The sequence below is a fragment of the Salvelinus sp. IW2-2015 genome, linkage group LG8 (assembly GCF_002910315.2).
Source record: "Salvelinus sp. IW2-2015 linkage group LG8, ASM291031v2, whole genome shotgun sequence".
Lineage (NCBI taxonomy): Eukaryota > Metazoa > Chordata > Actinopteri > Salmoniformes > Salmonidae > Salvelinus > Salvelinus sp. IW2-2015.
The window spans coordinates 23,189,895-23,209,632 of record NC_036848.1 but is presented as its reverse complement, the minus strand read 5'-3'; the positions used below and the strand labels follow the sequence as shown (position 1 = coordinate 23,209,632).

At 44.9% G+C, this 19,738-nt stretch overlaps 1 protein-coding gene across 1 annotated transcript in view; it reads right to left on the bottom strand.

The window, feature by feature from the left end:
* The window catches only part of apln (apelin), a 28,727-nt gene extending 11,308 nt beyond the window's left edge, over positions 1 to 17,419 (bottom strand). The window contains exons 1-2 of the mRNA XM_023992771.2: positions 16,812 to 17,419; positions 1,354 to 1,529 (exon numbers count right to left, since the gene is read on the bottom strand). Of these exons, the coding sequence (XP_023848539.1) occupies positions 1,360 to 1,529; positions 16,812 to 16,878 (237 nt within the window). The 5' untranslated portion in view covers positions 16,879 to 17,419 and the 3' untranslated portion in view covers positions 1,354 to 1,359. The remainder of the gene's footprint in view (positions 1 to 1,353; positions 1,530 to 16,811) is intronic.
* Between the last annotated feature and the right edge of the window lie 2,319 nt (positions 17,420 to 19,738).

Genomic DNA, 19,738 nt, shown 5'->3' with positions numbered 1-19,738 from the left:
GGAATAGCCTTCACTTCTCAGAACAAGAATAGACTGACGAGTTTCAGAAGAAAGTTMTTTGTTTCTTGCCATTTTGAGCCTGTAATCGAACCCACAAATGCTGATGCTCCAGATACTCAACTAGTCTAAATAAGGCCAGTTTTATTGATTATTTTATCAGCACAACAGTTTTCAGCTGTGCTAACATAATTGCAAAAGGGTTTTCTAATGATCAATTAGCCTTTTAAAATGATAAACTTGGATTAGCTAACACAACTTGCCATTGGAACACAGGAGTGATGGTTGCTGATAATGGCCCTTTGTACACCTATCTAGATATTCCATTCAAAATCAGCCATTTCCAGTAGTCATTTACAACATTCCAATAGTCATTTACAACATTAACAATTTCTACACTGTATTTCTGATAAATGTTATGTTATTTTAATGGACAATTGTTTTTGCTTTTCTTTCAAAAACAAGGACTTTTCTAAGTGACCCCAAACTTTTGAACGATAGTGTACCTTCACCAGTACTATCGGTCAACAAGAGCACACTGAGGCTTTCGAATTACAGCTCTGATTACGTATATTAACCAAGTGCACTGATTGTCTGCTCAGATGCTAGCTGTGGTGTTGTGTGATTTTCATGAGTGCTATTTTTCCCATAAACCTGCTTGGAGTTAATTGAATGACACGGTATGTTTTTGTAATAGCGTTGAAAAGTGTGTGCAGACAGTGCCGGTAGAAGGTGAAAAGACAATATTTTCACACATTTTGGGATGAAAGACGCTTCATACAAAGTCTTGTTTTTCTTGACGGAAAGTAAAATATTCTTTCATGTGAAAGATACACTACTGTGGCACTGCTACGAACTCAACCCCGCTAAGTATTATCTTTGGTAAATTATTTTAATTGACATTATCAGATTGAAGGAAAACGTTTGTTCCTCTAGAGTTGACTCACCCAGATTATGTTTCTGAGTATAATCGACCTCCCACAAAAAGCAGTATATTAGCTTTCACTGTGTCAACAACACTTCTGGAGTAAGATGAATACATTAAACCAGTAGGCTTTGCCTGTGCCAACAATAACGTCCCTGTGTTGTGATTAAGTTGAGAGGGGAGGACGTGATAGCCATTTACAGATGTCCTTTTCTTCCTGTTACAGTTTAACTTTTCCACACACTGACTAAACATGCTGAGTGATACGTTCAAGAGAGGGATCAGTCATGAAGGCTGGATCTCACACTAGACCTCAGTTTTCATCATCAGCCCTGATGACCAGATAACGGGTAAGATACTCTCTTGAAAGGGAATGAACTTTGGCAWCAGGGGCCTATGCATCGAGATGTGTGATGCGGTATGGAACTCACCTTGCTCTAGAATGGCATGGGCCCCTTGTGGGAGAGACGGGGTCGTGGGCGTCTCCTCTTCCAGCCGGCTGGTCTGTGGCTCTGGCCACCCCTGCCGGGGTTCTGCTGGACCAGCCTTCTCACGGCGCCCGCCTCTTCTAGTGCTGTGCCATGCTCCGTGGAGGCCATAATGGGACCTGTAGAATGACAAACTCTTGTTAGCACCCCAAAATGGCCACCACTACACACATGTACTTTATCAATGAGTTTTGCTACTTCTGTAGGACCAGAGGTGATGCATGTTAGCACCCTAAAATGGCCTCCCTGTAGACATGTACTGTATGAAGCCTATCAATGAGTCTCGCTACTTCTATCCTCAGCTAGATTGATCCTCATTTTGATTGTGACTTCCGTAATCTCACTCTGTCATGTGTACATAAGACACAAATATGGATAAGAGCTATAGCGGATGAGCCAATCGAAGATATGCAAAGCTAGCATCTGTGTGGGCCTCTTAGCCCACCCATGCATTGAAGTTCATCAAGTCAATGTGGTGGAACCAAAACACAGCAGATGTAGCTCGACCTCGGTGAGAAACTCAAACCGTAGTGTCTCATGTCCCGTGTGACTCACTTCAAGATTACAGATGTCTCACACACCAGGTTTGGTGAAGGTACATACCACAGCACCCTGTGTTTGACCCAAGATTAGGGACAGGCTAAATAGTAGTATGCGTCCCACAGTGTGTGTGTGTGTGTGTCAGAGAGTGAACCCAGATGTTTCTAGTCATTTCTCAATAAGTGTGGCTTGATCTTTTAAGCCTCTACTCCAAATGGTTTGATCCACCTCAGTGTCTCCGTAACCTCTTCGACCTTTTTGCAAACTCAAAGACGTTCTTGAGAGAGTACAGACTTTCAAGTTTTTTGTTGTTGAGTATCTCGATACCATTATATGATATTTAATGTGGGTGATCTTTCACACAACCCCCATTCATTGCTTTAGTCGCATAAAATGTCAGTACTTAGTTTATTTGGAATTTTTGTGTGAGCYTGTCAAAAAGATTGAATGTCTCACAGTGGAAAATTCTAGTAAGGCTTTGTTAAAAAATAAATAAAAGAAAAAAATTATAGTAACTAATAGATGGATGAAATAAACTCTTGTATGCAATTCATTTACAATTTGCTAACCTAATTAACTGAACAAGTTGACAACCTCGTAAAACATGTCATCCATCAATCACAACCCTTCCTAGCTAGCGTATAATGTTCTTAGAGCTTGGTGAAAGCGTGGTTGTCCTATGTGTTATTTTGCATACAACCTTCCCACAATTGGAAATGGTGTAGGATAGCTTGACTTTGGAACATTCTCAGCACATTTAAGGAACTTGACAAGTAAATGTTATTTTCTTAGTATTTCATGACTTTAACAGAACTTTTCCTAAAAGTTCAAACATGGTTACATTTAATCCCAATTGTGGTAATGTTCTAGGAACGTTCTCCAACTGGTTGGACATTGGGAATTTTCTCAAATAGTTCAGAGAATGTTAAGAAACAACATTCTTCTGTGGGAATTTCAGTACTTGACGATAACATTGCCTACACAGGTTTCCTCATGGTTCTATTTAAAGTCATGTTCTCAAATTGTTCCGAGAACATTAAGAAACCTTTCCATAAAAAAACACGAGAACTTTTGTAACGTTCTAAGAATGTTATTTAAAAACCTACATTCCGTTCTCAGAACGTGAAAAAAACKTTCTATAAAAACCACAAGAAAACTTAAGTAACATTCAGAGAATGTTTTAAGACTGTTATTTTAAAACAGATACATTCCGTTCTTAGCATTAACAAAACTGTCTATCCTCTATCTTGTTAAGTGTGTTCAACTGTGTTGGCCACACCCACTGATTGGCCACAAGTGATCTTAACTCAACACTGAAGTTGGAGACATWTCTCCCTCACTAACTTTAAGCGTCAGCTGTCAGAGCAGCTTACCGATCGCTACAGCTGTACACAGCCCATTTGTAAATAGCCCATCCAACTACCTACCTCATCCCCATATTTTGTTTTAGTTTTTCTTCTCTTTTGCACACCAGTATTTCTACTTGCACATCCTCATCTGCACATATATCACTCCAGTGTTAATTGCTAAATTGTAATTACTTCGCCACTATTGGCCTATTTATTGCCTTACCTCCTTACTTCATTTGCACACACTGTATATAGATTTTTCTATTGTGTTATTGACTGTACGTTTGTTTATTCCATGTGTAACTCTGTGTTGTTGTTTGTGTTGCACTGCTTTGCTTTATCTTGGCCAGGTCGCAGTTGTAAATGAGAACTTGTTCTCAACTGGCCTACCTGGTTAAATAAAGGTGTAATAAAAAATAATAATAATAACTTGTAGGAATTGGTCTATATGGATACAAGACTGAATCCAAACATTACATTTTTTAAATTTTATTTGTGTTTTACATTTCCTGTGTGAAAATACTCTGGATACATTAAGTAACATAAAAATATTATTGAAAAACTTGGGGTAGGTGCAACATGAGACACAAGAAATGACAAAGGTTTGAGTTAGAGGTCAAACTGGTGTCTCCAAGTGTAATTTCAATGCACTTTTATGACTCAAAGAAGACTCTATAAAGTGCACTCCTAGCTGTGCCGTGGAGGAACTAGAGCAATCACTGCATCCCCACCATCACACAAGTACTGTTGTTGTTTACGCAATCCAAAAACGGTCCATTATAAATTGCWTTCTGGGTCAGGTGGGGCTCATTTGAAAGCTTGTTCTGTTGCCAACATGCCTAGCTAAATTATAAAATCCGATCTTACAGTGTTAGGCTTTCACAAGGCAATTCAGAGAAGCAGATGGTAATTTTAGTGGGCATAGAAAGGAGTCATGAGTGCATTCAGGTGCGTGGTCCGTAGCAGATCTTCTCCACAATACAACAAACATAGGCTCATTCTGTTWAGAATAACCCAGGTTATAATGCCATGTCATCTTGTAACTGTACATCAAACATAGTGATCATAAACGTTGACACTGTATATTACATTGATTTTGAGATATGGAAGTTTGAAGTGCTCATTCGGCTTGTGTTTGGCTTGCTTTCAAAGTACATTCAGTCCTCTTAATTTACAGCATTTCTCTGTCAGACAAAAATATTTGCAAAAGTTGCCAAATTTGTGGGAGGGATGGGGGCATGTTCAGAATGGCTGTCAGTCAAAACCCACACAGAGCTGTGAAGCGGAGAACCTGAGCTCTGACGTCATGTATAGCATGTTACCGTACAGCCATTGCGTTTCAGTTTAGGCACTTGTCAGTGTTCAAATCTGCCATTTTCAACCCGTATACAGGTACAAGTGTAAAGGGTTAATGAGTGCTTGTTTCCTTTTGAAATGTGGTCTGTTTGAATATACAAACATTAACAGCTTTGTATGGCGCAGTGGATAGAGAACAATGTCAATGATGCCGTGTCACAATAAAAAATAAATGTGTTTGCATGATTAACGCCTAAGGAAATTCATTTCCATGTGTCCTATCTGTGTTTGGAGTTCAAAAAAGTCAACCCCAAATAACCTAGCAGTTGTTATGAAAAGTCTTGTTGAAACATTCAGTGAACGTTTTAAGGAACTTATTCAAACACCTCCAAATAACCTATMATTTCCATTCTCAGAGCGTWAATAAAACCTCCCAGGGAAACCTTCAAGGAATCACAGTAAAACCTTTTTAGGACCTCCTCTGCAACCTAACGAACGTTCCCAGAACAGTTCAAAATGTTCACTTCTGTTTTCAGAACGTTTTAAAATCGTTCTGTTTACCGGTCAAGAAACATCTGGCTTCATTCCCACAACCAATGTGAAACCAAAAACATAGTATGTTCCCAAAACGTCCAAGGAACCAAATGTGCTAGCTGGGTTATTTCCGACCCAGTAAACATGTTTTGCATTTTAAATCTAAGCTATACTTCGTCTATCAGAATTCGTCACACATTTCCGTTCTCAACTTCACTATGCGTGTGCGTTCCTAAAAGAGGCATCTTTTGCTGAGAGACACATAAATACCTTTCCTGAAAAATAAACAACAATTCCCATTAGGCTTTTCTTGTCAAAAACCAAAGTGACATCACTCACATGGTGTCATGACATTCCAGGCTCCTCCCATAGGAGAGACTGGCACCATTTTTAGAATTCTCCTGGGAAGAACCTTCCTTTTAGGTTTTATGTCTTCTCCTAAAACTGGACAATCATCCACATCCTCCCGTACAGGTGGGAAAAGGAGCGGAGATACTTAAGGGCTGCAATAGAGCAGTTGTCAAAGTCATGATTACGTTAGCCTCTAGTGATTCTCCTAATTGACWAGGTTTATGGAAAGTGTCTGGAGACCATTCCTGTCTCCCCATGTCTGCTTCCTGTATCCAGCACAGCAAAACACAACTGGAGAAACTGAGGCTGATGAATAAACTAGCAAGGGGTGTCAATGGGGTGGTGGATGGTGGATCCTCATTTTCTGTTAAGGAGCTTTCAGACTAGGGTTTAATTAACATCTCTCCGCTGCACACATGCGGACCCCTTCTCCAGCTGACAAGGTAAACTCATTTGAATGGGGAACAGCTTTTGCCTGAATTGAATTCATTATCCACATGCCATCACAGTGAAAGCACACGTATCAGCACACATATCATGTACATTGGTTGAACCCCCACCATGTTTTGACACTTGATATTCATTGATCATGTTCTAAACAGTTTAGAATAGCATTAGAATCAGGAAATCGAGACAGCGCCACGATTTGAATGGTTTTACACAATGGTGAATTACTGTTATTGTACCAGAAGGCAAATGTAATTAAAAAAAAATGTTTTCCATGTATATCCCCATGAAATGCCAGACGTCTGAAGTTTAATTTCCTGGGCTAATCTTCTTCTGGGCACATATAGCATATTTGCAGGAAACAGTGGGCTAATTCATTTGCACCGGGGAAAAGGCTCTGTTGCGTATTTCAGCATCTAAAACAGCATCCCCCCACTACGGCTGATGTGTGAAGGCTGTGCTGTTGGAACTGGCACTTTGACATATGCACACACACACACACACACACACACACACACACTGTAATTACACCTGGGCCGCCTGTGCTGAACACAACTCATCACTTGCTCTGGGCGGCTCAGTCTGTCATTAACCGGGTCTGTAATGAGACAATGTAGATGTTTCCTGCCACGGCGAGCTGTCAGCTGCTGCTCAACTCTGGGCTCTGAGGGGAGCACATCTCCTGACAGATCTCAGCCCTACCGCCCGTCTGGCCACAGGAAAGAAAGGTGTAATGAAAGCTTCTAAAAATAAGCCAGGGCCCAGTGATAAGACTGGCAGTTATGGATTGACTCTTCCCACCAGGAGAGAAGGTATCAAGCTGAGCCAGACATGATATAGCAACTTCCAGTTCCAGGCATGTATCTTTAGCCATATCTGGATAGATGGGATGAGAAGGCAGCCATCCAAATGACATAAGACCTTGTAATTGAGGCCCAACTCAAAGTAATAATTTGTTAATGCACATTTCATCTCCATAAACAAAACCCACTATACTATCGTATTGCTGTGAAATTGGATCCAGCATATGTAGCATTCCATTTGATATTTTCCCACTGTGGGATTCCCACAAACATGATAAGCGGGTAAGGAAGCAATATGGCAGAGATGASATATTTCTCACGATACCACTCCTCCTTATCTCAACATCTGACCCCAGAGCCCAGGCCCTCATCACAACCAAACTCAGGCATTTCTCCCCCTTCTGGTAATTCCCTAAGTAAACTCGAATTAATAGGGAATTTCTGGAATGCCGGAAATATTGCAGCTACCGCTGCTGCCTCTCCAGACCTATCTGAGAGGGAAGTGGTGAGAGAGAGGGAGAAAGAGAGCGAGAGCAAGACTGAGAGAAGCAGAGCTGTGTCACAAACTGGCCTGCTTCCAGGCTTAATGATAGATCGCCAGTCGACTGCTATCTAGTTCCCCTTCCTTTGTTTCACCACACTCCTCAGGTGCCATCCATTACGTTGCCTTTTTCACTTTATCTCATTTCAGAACCGGCCGATACACAGCGTTTCTGACAGCCCTTCCCTGTCAATGCCCCTGCAGCCCCATCACCCGGGCAGAGTTGTACGTCTCCCAGCGCTCGCCGTTCTGTCAGAGAGAGAGAGGGGAGTAGTAGGGAGAAATGGATGCCTGCTGTCTGGTGCCAAGTCTATCGATCGATAGCCGCATGGGTAAATTGGATATCACATTGCTGAGACGTGGCACGCCGATGGAGGAAGCACACAGGGAATGGAGAATGAGGAGCACTGTTTCTTTTGTAGAGAAAAGCTGATTTGTGTAGGATGCCAAGAGGCCCACATAACATATCTCTGGTCTTGTACATTTACCAATGGCTTTAGACTTAACTCGGTCGCCAGGAAATATGACATTTTCTCTCTTTCCAGGTCCATGAGTAAACCAGCAACAGGTGAGAAGGTTGAACTGGTTATTTATGGATTGATACAGAATCAACAAGGTTCCTCAAGCGTGTCGCACTGAAATTGAATCCTTGCAGTGTTTCATTTTCTGTGCGTAAAAGCGAACTAATACATCGTTTCAACTAATCTTATCTGTTTCTTAACTGGAATAGTCTTTGCTCATTGCTCAGCTAAACTGATTATAAATCAGTGCACTGTCTCATCGATTATCTTTCACGGTTCACAGAGCGATTGGAAAACAATCCCTCTTTCTCTGTTTTCTCTCTTTCTTCATCTGTCCCTCCATCCCTCCTTCCTCCTGCTCCTCCACACCCTACATCTTGCTCTCCGTTCTATCCTTCCACGAAGCAGAGGATGAGGCAGCCTGAGAGGCCCTTGATGTGTAAACAAGCAGCTGCCATAGAGTGGAAACGAGAGCATCGGACTGGAACTGGGCTCTGCTCTGTAGTAACCATGGCGAGAGATGAGGGTGGAGGACAATGAGAGAACAGGAGAGAAGAGAGTGGAAGAAAGAGGAGAGGAGAACAGAAGAGATGAGAAGGGGAGGGACCAGAAGGTAGAGGAGAGAACAGGAAAGAACAGAAAAGAAGAGAACCAGCATCCTTGCTTGGTAAAACACTGGCTCCAGTGCCTAGCCCAGTGCCTCGCCGCTTGATGCCACATCTACCATGGGGCATCATCAGGCTCCTATTTGATGCTGGCAACGGCTAAGTGCCTCATGTCACAGGTGACGGGGACGTGATAATGAGCTCCATTGATTCAGACAGAGATACATTTTCTGTTCAAAACCTACTGAGCCAGAGGACCATGGTTCAGTGCAGCTTACAGTACAGCATGTCCCTTTTCCGTGGAAGTAATAAGCCCGGCAGAACAGACACTGTTTCATGGTAGTCCACTTAGCCGAGGGAAGAGCGATAGCAGTTTATATGTATGTAATATATGTATGTAATACCATTAACATCATCTGCAGCATTTTATACACATCATTGTATATACATAGTCTGTAGCTGTATATACAGAACATTGAGACAGTTTGCTTTGTACCTAATTCCGTGCATTTGCCTGGGTGATCCTTATGGGTAACACTGCTAGGGATGTGTTTGCGTGAGAGTAAGAGTAAATACCCTAGTGAGTGTAGCTATGGTTATTAGTGTGACGTACGGTAAGAGGAGTGAGCCCACACTGTCTCCATCACATGCTTCCCTCATTCACTAAAACAAGGCATGGACCTGCAGCCAGTGATTCCCTGTGTGTTTAGTACTCCCACAGACACACTAACCCACAGACCCAGACACACACAGACACACACAGACACACCACACATACTGTGCCCAGGGATGCACCCTCCAGGAGTATATGAGGGGATCAAGAATATTTAGGCAGAAATGAGACATGTTAATCATACCGTTTTCCTCGCATCGCTATTTTAGCCCTAGCATGAGCAAAGCTTCTGCTGATGCTGCTAAAGTATGGTGGTGGATTTGCTAGCCGTCTGCTAGTCTAGCTTTCGCCTTTGCATCTATCACTACCTCAGATATGGAAATGCAGTGGAAGAAGCAGACACCCCTGCCCTGTTCAGCATTCAGAACCCCCATTTGGAAATGTTCTGCCTGTTGAAGCCGGAGTCTGTCAGTGTGCTGCTAATCGCATGCCTACCAGTAACTCTGGGCCTTGGCAGAAACTGGTGCCATTCCCTAGCGGACTTTCAGACCCACGTTACCATGGCAGCCACTGTGAAAGGCACTCAGGGAGCAAAAAGAATGACATTGTCAGTTGGAATGGATCAGGTTTCCCAGTTTACAAATTTCAGCGCATAATTAACCTGACTGGGCAGCTTATTTTTTTTCAACTGTTTCCCCTGGGCGAGAGGGCTTGGGTCCTGTATGTGTGTGTCAGCCCTTTGCTTTCATGGCGAGCAGAGTGTTCCAAGCAGTGTGTTCCACTGCTGCTCGGCCCTGTTTGATATGTAGTATTGTGGTACTTGTCTGTGGTAATAATGGGTTGTGGGGGTGAAATGAAGGCTGGCTTTGTCCCTAACCACTCCCTAGAGGAAACGGAAGTGCATTAAACATAGCGCCCGCTGCATATTCCCAGCTCTAACGTAACCCCCTTTCTAAACTACGCTAACTATCGCTCACTTAAGTTGAGGGCTCAGAAAAATTTGAACAGATTTGGCAGACCGCTCTGTTTCTGCAGATGTCCCTTTGAGCATGACCTTACCCCCTATGTCGGCTGTGAAGTTGCAGCCCTTTGAGTGAACTACACATGCTCCCAAATTAGTGAGAGTGTTTCGTGATGAGGTGTGAGACTGGGCAGCCTGCTCTGGTAGCTATGATCAGAGCTCTGCGTGTTCAAAGGGCCTCGGGCGGCGGCAGCGACGCTGAAGGGCCAACTAATGAAGCAATGGAGTCCACCACTGGACCGCCTGGCTGCTTTCATTCATCCACCATCCAACTCAATGGATTGGTGTGAATCTATGGCTAGGAGTTTACTGCATTTTAGAGTCTTTTAAATACAGGCAAAACCAGAGAGCCGGTCATGCATAGCATTTGAAGAGAGATTTCTCCCTGAACTGGCTTCCAGGACGGTAGCAGCCTGCTGTCTGAAAGAGGATTTAACACCCCAAGTAGGAGGCTGGAGGTAACAATAGGCGAATGGCRTTTTAGACCTGGATATTCCAGTAAGCAGTAGTGGGCTGAGGCCCAGCACATCGGTCGGTGTGTAGACTAATCAGCGAGGAGGTGAGGTGGGTGTCGCCTTAATCTCCAGAAACAGCGTGGCAAGGGCAGAGGGATCCTCCAACCGCCCGTTTCCATGGGCACGCTAATCAAATGTGAAGCACCAGCTCTAGCCCCTCCCCTCTCTTGTGTCATCACTRCCCCCCTGCTGTGAACTGACGTGCCCTCTCCCATGTTATAGGGGAGTTGTGTATGTGAGACGCCAAAGGTTCACTGCAGCTCTGCTACTTTAGGGATCAGTGCTTCTCCCATAGGGTAGGATTTAAAGGAAAATAGCATCAACATTGCATAAGGCTGTTTCTCAGCTAATGAGGGCATTTTGACGTCATGGTTAGGTAAACAGCAAACGCACACATAGGTGAACAGCCAAGTCAGCTACTCTTACCTGACTGGCAGACATCCTAGTAGTAGCAGGACTTATGCCACCTGCATTTATAACAACATTAGTATAAACGTTCGAGTCAAGGGGTAATGCTTTTCTGAAAGGGTTTTATATACAAACTGTGGTATACCTGTCAGATACCTGTCCCCTGGGTCACATTGTGTCACATAAAACTGAAATATATAAGCTTCTTACGGCGTTTTGTTGACAAATGTACTGCACATGCTAACCTGTGTGTGTTTGTCCTGAAGCATCCGTGAGATGTTCCGCTGCTACTTGACTCGACGTTCTGCCTGATCGAGATATATGGTTATGAATCCCACTTCTTGTTTTMCCCTTTCACAAACATCTGTTCATGGTCAGGGGCCAGCAAAGAAAGGAGGGAACCTTTCTCTCTCCTCATCAGTAAATGAGATCGAGAAAGAGGCACTGTGGGAGGTCCAGCCCTACACCAAATATAGCCATTAGGAAACATATTGAGAGATTCCACCTATCAGTCACAGGCTGATTGACCCACGTTGGAGCTCTCTCTCTCTTCTGCATGCGTGAAATAGTAAAATATCATTAGTTAACAAACTACGCACAATGGCAACTTCCTCCCGCCATGAATAACGTATTGTTTCATGAATGAATGATTCCACGTGTAGCCCACTTGGGTATAGGAAGGGAAAGTGATCTAATGGTTTCTAGTTCCATGCATTTAATTTAAATYGGGAGGGGTGGGGAGAGAAATGAGGTACACCTCCACCACCTTGACTTTGTATGTGTGTCTTTGAGAGAATAAAGAGGTATAGCCGAAATAAGGATATCCTGTGGTCTAGGGCCTGGGAGGTAAGACTAAACACGGTGGGGGCACTGGTAAGTGTTCCCAAACTCTGCTAAGCCCCCTTTGCATGGCCCATCGTTCCAATGTATGATCCACTACTTCAGAGTTCGCATGAATCTCCCCAGTCCTCCTTATCTATAACAGTCCCTAACAAGTGCCAGCTGTGTCTTGCTTTGGACCAGGTGTCCGTAATGAATGTACTGTACGTGGTTTTAGCATTAATAGGGATACATTGGTTATATTTTCATTCCACTCTCTTTCTGTTTTACCTCATTCTAAAGTGATGTCCAGCTGCTCCTATATTTCCATGCATTGAATWATGGATATCTGTCATGAAAGAACGAGATGAAACAAAACAATGTTTGGCCACAAGAAATKATGGGAAATGATATCTGTGACCACCACTGTTCAAGAGTAATATTTTCCCATTCCATGTTTTGYGTAAATTGACCGTGTAAGTAATTAAAGCTCCATTCATTCATTCCAACGACTCCAGAATATTTATTCAGGKKTTTTTGGTGTGCTGTTAATAAAAATGTCCACTCCGATCGTATCACAATTGACACCCACTTTAAATGTAACACTTAATGTTTGAACAGGGAGTCATAAATCACGTTAATATTGAGCCCCTGGTGGAGCTAGCACAGGTTTTGAAAATATCTGGCTTTGATTAAGCTATTGGGTGCGAGAATGGGAGTAACCTGGGCCTGGGGATAGGGATCTGGTGGTGCTCAGAAGAGGCCTGGCTAGCATGGTGAGTAACCCCAACCATCTGCCCCAGGGCAGCATTCTCATAGCTCTCATATGAGGGAGACAGACTAAGGCCCGACTCCGGAACAGCTAGGGCCACATAATGGATTCAGGGTCAGGCAGAGGCAGAGAGCGTTTCAAGACTAATTGTTTTACTACCGTTGCATGCCACCTTTTATTGCTCTTGTTCGTCCACCTGCAGAAATTTGGGAAGGCAAGTGAGACCACCAGCTGTGAAGTTTTTAGAGGCTTTTTAATATTTCAGTGTCGTGCATGGCGCTCCCCTCGCCACTGAAAGCTTAAACGACCCTTGTGCTCCAAGATGGCCGCTCTCTCTCTGTCTTTCCTTTCTTTTTTTCWATTTTTCGCTCCCTGTGTCTTTCTCCTTATGCATAGGCCTACACTTCTGACCGATGTTCTAAGTGAGTTGATTTATTCATTCAAAGGATTTCTGAATTACATTACAGCGCCTCAGCAGTCGCATATGCTAACGTCTTGGAGCCTACCAATTGACGWTTTCCCCCCCAAATCTCTTCCCTCTCCTCTAACGCAATTGTGGACGGTTTATATGAAGTCCACGGTGAGTGGGAGTTATACCAATGTACAGTWTAAAGTGGCTTATCACAAACAACATTAATAAAGTCCCAAGACTTTATTATTGAAGTCAACAAGACCAGACTGTTTTTTCAATACAGTAAATCGCAGGCTATGGGTTTTTACTAGGGATTTAGGACTTTATTTCGATTTCTCCATGTTTGTCATTCATTTACATGGCAGAGTGCAACAAGTAGTTAGCAGTTAGTAGAGGTTGCTAATAAAATAATTAGCTCTTCCTGATTTGGGGGTTGAAGAATGAAACTAGGCCTACATGATGTGTCCATTCAGGATTGCCACCATGCACCATACTGTAGCCAATGGTCAAACATTCTTGCTGTCTATTGAGCATGTCTGGTTGCCTCTGTAAAGAGACAGAGCCGTGAGTGTCTGTGTCGTGTCTCTCAGACTAGCTGTCCTATCTTGAAACTGATGGTTTGGCTCTGATTCTCTGCCAGCGTTGCGCAGAGAGGAAATCCAGGTTATTCACAATGTGTTATTCTTCATGTGTATCTGTGTGTGTGGGAGAGAACAAGACAAACCCAGCTGCCACTCACTCGCCCAACTAAGCTAGCCCCCGTGCCTCAAAGACCCTCTGAATGATTCYCCATAATCCCCTAATAACCTAACTACTGCGCCCACTCTGTCGCAAATGTTTGCCCACCATTATTATGTTATTGCAGGACATCTGGAAAAGTTTTCCTGTTTTTGTTCTCTCTACGGCCCATATAATCACTGCAGCAACAGCGGACACAAAAAAACTCTTTACATTACCAGAGCCAGTGTGAAGGAGCTGGGATTATGATTTAAGGCTTCCTGGGTACTGTTAGCATAGGTCCCATTGATGTTGTTTCACCAAATATCCTGGCTTTTCCTCGCCGCCTCCCTTTTCCCTTTTTTTATTGTTGAAAAGAAACATTGTATGGATGTAGGTGCCTTAATGAGGGCCTGTATTTATTTTCTCCGGCCTCTCTGTGGCTCTCCCTGACCCAGAACGCACCACAGGTGCAGCTGAATTGGRACTATGCTGGTGCCGAATCCCGAGAACCGACAATACATCAAAGTTTAACACGGAATAATAGCATTGCTGACAGCTCACGGGAAATTGCCTCCCTACTGTAAGGCAGATGATTTCTCCCATATATAATTCCAGTAAGAGGAGCCCCCCTATCATGCCCACCTCACAAAACCACCAACCACCTCACCTGTTCAAATGTGCCTGACTCAACCCGGAGTCAACCAGGCCTCTAACATCACACACCTCAGAAGCATTGTGCCTTTTGTGTGTGTGTGTGTGTGTGTGTGTGTGTGTGTGTGTGATGTTGTGTGTGTGTGTGTGTGTGTGTGTGTGTGTGTGGTGTGGTGGTGTGTGTGTGTGTGTGTGTCAGCATCTGTTGTTTTCCTCCTGTGCAACTCTCTGCATTTAGGATTGGGCGGGGTGTTTCCGTGCCTGTGAAAGATGGGGTTTTGATATCTCGGCTGACAGGCCTGAGAGGCCAGACTGTTTCCACAATACGGATTGTTTACATACCAGCCCTTAAGAGTTAGAGGGGGAGGAAGACAAGTGATCGCCTTCAGAATGAATCATGAATACCACATCTGAGGCTTTGCCTGCTCTCTCTTGCTTTCAAGGTAGACTGTGCCTTTTTGAAGATGGGTAATTGAGGTACGGTATGCTGTTCAGGGATGGTGATATAGAACCAGCAAGGCCACTGTAGTGCTACTGAATCTACTCAGTGACACCGAAGGACTGCCGGAGGGGAGTGTTAGATTGAGGTTCTGTCGCCTGTTGCACCATGAGCTCTGACTGCCAAACACACACACACAGGCACACAAGCAGTCACATACACACACAGGTCCCCACCCTTTCTCTGCCTGACCATGCCAGTGCTTCAGACTACACACACACACRCCTGAAAACAGATAACCCGGGAAAACTCCTGGTGAACTGGAAAAAGCATTTGTCTCGAGATGAAAGGCTTCACACCCACTTCCTACACACAGAACCTTCTCCCGACACCTTCCCGCGACAGCACAGCGCATATAGCAGAGGCTGGTGCTGCACAGGCACAGACACAGACTCCAGCTCGAACTAGCAGCATCCATCTCTCCCCACACCCACTAACGCTGCTATACAGTAGCCTCCCCTTTCTCCCTCTCAATGTAGACAATACTACAGTACCAGCCAGGGAAACAGGCAAGGAGAAAGAGCAGATACAGGCAGCATGTCCTGAAAGACATTTGAATAAGAATTTTTGAGCCCACACAGCTTCTTTTCCTCCGTCATCAGAGCACAGGGAAGGGGAAGTGTAGGGCGGTGCTGAGCTCTCGGGCGTGGAACATGGTCAGACACACGCAGGGGCTGTGAAAAAAACGACACTGACCGTATAATGCAGGATAATTGCTTCCCATGTACTCGTGTGGCCGAGACAAAAATAGCACGTCACACGCCGTAATGAATGCAACGCTCGGAAGCATGGGAGACGATGAGCGTCTCACTGCTGCACCTTGTAGTTTTATACGCCAAGTGTGGCCAGTACACCTCACAGATGCATGTACAGTCAGGCACATAATACAAGTAGATATACACAGATACACAATTATGTACACGCACGTGCCGACCAGCAGTGGTTAATAGATAGATGTCAATCCTCAGAGAGGTAGCTAGAAGCATTGACACAAGACCCACTGTTGTGTTTTCACACACCACTGTTACCTGCACCACATCTGCAGGCTGGCCAATGGTCAGCTAACTGACCCCCCCACCCCTCCCACATCACTAAAGGCTCCTACTCCCATGAGCCACCACTGAGAAATACCTCTAGACACTATGCTCCACGTTCGTTGTGGCTTGTTGTAATTTGTACGCACAGGGATTCTCATTTCACACCCGAGTCCAACACAATGGCTCCAGAGCTGCGGCAGCACTTTACGGAAATGTACTGTGACAAAGGAGCACAAATTGAGCTCCTCAAGAGACCATCCAACCATGCATCTAGGATTATGTGCCTCCCCCATAGACATTCTAAATACAATCCTCATCAACAGCACACCAAATGAATCAGAGCATTGGATTACCACGGGAACAGGCATGCTGTTGCTATAATGTGGTTAAAAACAATACACTAATACATTATAAATGCATTTAGTCAGGTGGAATTAGGATTGTACAACCAGTTATGCCTCTACCAGCTATGGTTGATTTATTTCCCCACACTACCTTGCAGTACATGTGCCATGCCATGTCCACTGTCCATTTCATAACAGTCACAACAGTCATATAGCAACACAGCCTTGACAACACTCAGCCACAGCACTCAGCATAGACAGCAATGACCATCAATAAAAGCCCCTAAATATTTCATATGAGCCACAATCTCTGCTGTCCCTCAAGCTGAATCAAGTGAAAAGCATATGACCTAGAGCACCTTATACACTTCAATACAAAATACAGCCCCAGCAACAATAACATGGAAACCACTGCACTGCAGTACTGTACACAGTCAGGTGCTGAACAGATATTCCTTCCCTTTTAGTGGCACACAAGGCTAATCACACTGGGTAACTGATCAACTACARCTGCCTTAGCCGAGCCTTATGGCCGATAACGAGGGAGAAAATAGAAAGCATAGGGAGGCTACAGGCAGAAGCCCGAGCGAGCCCTGTACTCACCAGCACTGGCAGAACACAGCAGAGACACCAAGAGCACAATCACCAGCGTCAGGATCTTCACATTCATTTCTGCACTCCCCTCTGGCTCTCCGGTAGTCGCTAGCTGATATACTGTAGTGGTGTGTGTGTGTGTGGATGGGAGGGAGGGAGAGAGGCAGAGAGAGCGACTGAGCGAGCAAGGGAGAGAGAGAGAGAGAGGGAGAGAGCAAGACTGTTTGCTTCTCTCTCTGTGTGTGTGTAAGAGTGAGTGTGCGCGTGCCTCTGTATGCACCCTGGTGTGTGCGTGTGTTTGTGTGTGTGTGTGTCTGGCTGCCTGCCTGCCTGGTGCGTGTGTGTATTTCTGTATGTGTGTGTGTGTCTAAATGCGTATTTGTATATCAGTGTGTGACAACGCCACTCCAAGACTGAAGGCACGTCTTTATCTGAGCTCTCCCACGGAGGTGTGCAGTTTTTTTTTCCCTTCTCGGAGAACACGGCAGCCAGTGCCAAGTTCAGTAGAGCTGTGAATGTGCTGGGAGTCAGCTTGCAGTTCGATGCAGGTCTGTCTGGCTGTGTGTGTGTGCAAGTCCTCTGTTTGCCTTGGATAACAGGAGCCCAGTCGCTCATGTGGCTTATGTATCATTGACTCTGTGGGTCCTGGAAAAGGGGGCCACCCCACCCACAATGTTGCCCCCCACACACACATACATCGACCCTCCCACTAAAGAAGGAGAGGGAAGGAAAGGCAGGCGGGGGTAGGAAAGGAGGAGTGGTGGGGGGTGTCCAGGTTTATCATAATAACCAACCACATGCTCTTGTTGATAAAGTAGTCTTTGAATGTAGCTCCCTTCCCTTATTCTCTGTCTAAAACTCCAGTCCTTAGAGACTAAGGGCATGGCGTTAAATGTTTTGCGRTATTTCAAGTCAATGTCCGCGACATTGGGAGTACCCTTAGGAAAAACTTAGCAGACTCATTGGCTTGATCCAATCTCTTGTTGTTTGTTTCACTGACTCTGAGTAATTTGTTTGGTTTCATTTCCAATGTTATATTCTTTGGTGAACAAAGCAACCAGAAAGCTACCCTCCCTGTAAGGCTCTGAAATAAGTACACTTGTTTTTTCATTTGTTTATTAGACGGTAAACAGGAAAGGTTGCATTTCTGGTACTGAATTGTGAGAACTATCCGTGCGACCACTACAACTGTAACAAGTACTCTTATCAGCTTTGTCCATAGATAGGAGGAATAGTTTGTCACATCATGTTGAATGYAACCTGTTTCACTATCGCCATTGGAGCAATAAGTATAGTTTGTCACTATACTGACAAACTATACTTACAAGACATGCCACCAGAGGTCTCTTCACAGTCCCCAAGTCCAGAACAGACTATGGGAGGCACACAGTACTACATGGAGCCATGACTACATGGACATTTTTCCCACATCAAGTAACTCATGCAAGCAGTAAAATTAGATATAAAAAAACTGATAACAATGCACCTTAAGKAACAATGGGKACTGTGAAGCAACACAAACATAGGCACAGACACATGCATACACTGTCACACCCTGATCTGTATTCACCTGTCTTTGTGCTTGTCTCCACCCCCTTCAGGTGTCATCCATCTTCCTCATTATCCYCAGTGTATTTATACCTGTGTTCTCTGTTTGTTTGTTGCCAGTTCATTTTGTTTTGTCAAGCCTACCAGCGGTTTTTCCCATGCTCCTTTCTTTCTCTAGTTCCTGTTTTCGAGCTTTCCCGGTTTTTGACCATTCTGCCTGCCMTGACCCTGCCTGTCGTTCTGTWCCTTTCGGACTCTGCTCTGGACTACTGACCTCTGCCTGCCCTTGACCTGTTCTTTGCCTGCTCCCCTGTTTTGGAAATAAACTTTTGTTACTTCGAAACTGTCTGCATCTGGGTCTTCTCCTGAGTCTTGACTGCAGGGTGTATCTGTCCTTYTGCCTCCCCTGCCGACGCAGGGTTCTTCTTTGTGGAGAAGGACAAAACTCTGCGCCTGTTCATCGATGACATCACAGTGAAGAACCGCTACCCGGTACCACTCATCGCCTCGGCCTTCGAGCCGCTCCAGGGGGCCACCGTTTTCTCCAAGTTGGACCTGTGGAACGCCTACCACCTGGTGCAGAAACGGAAGAGGTATGTGTGGAAGACTGCCTTCAACACGGCCAGCTGTCACTACAAATATCTGGTCATGCCATTTGGCCTTACCAAAGCATCAGCAGTGTTACAGGCCCTGTTCAATGATGTTCTCCGCGACATGTTGAACCGGTTCGTCTTCGTCTACCTTGACGACATCCTCGTTTTCTCCACTCAGCCCAAGAACATGTGCTCCACATCCGACAGGTCCTCCAGCACCTCCTGGAGAACCAGATTTTCTTGAAAGTGGAGAAATGCAAATTCCCTCCCCTTCCTTAGTTACATCATCGCTGCAGGGAATGTACAGATGGATCTCGGGAAGGTGAGAACGGTGGTGGATTGGCCCCAGCCTACGTCTAGAGTGCAGTGCAATGTTTCCTGGGATTTGCCAACTTCTATCGCCGCTTTATCTGGGGCCACAGCTCCCTGGCTTCCCCCCTTTCTGCACTCACCTCTCCCCAAGGTTCCGTTCACGTGGTCCCCAGCTGCTGACCGGGTGTTCCGGGACCTCAAGCACCACTTCACCACAGCTCCCATATTGGTTCATCCTGACCCGTCCCGTCAGTTCGTGGTGGGGGCCGATGATTCGGATGTCAGAGTGGGGACGGTCCTGTCCCGTTTTGACCTGGACCTCAACTTACATCCCTGCCCCTTCTTCTCCCATTGCCTCAAGAGGAATTACGATGTGGGAAATCGTGATCTTCTCGCGGTGAAGATGGAGTTGGAGGAGTGGAGACACTGGTTGGAGGGGGCGGAACATTCGTTCATTGTGTGGACGGATCACAAGAACCTGGA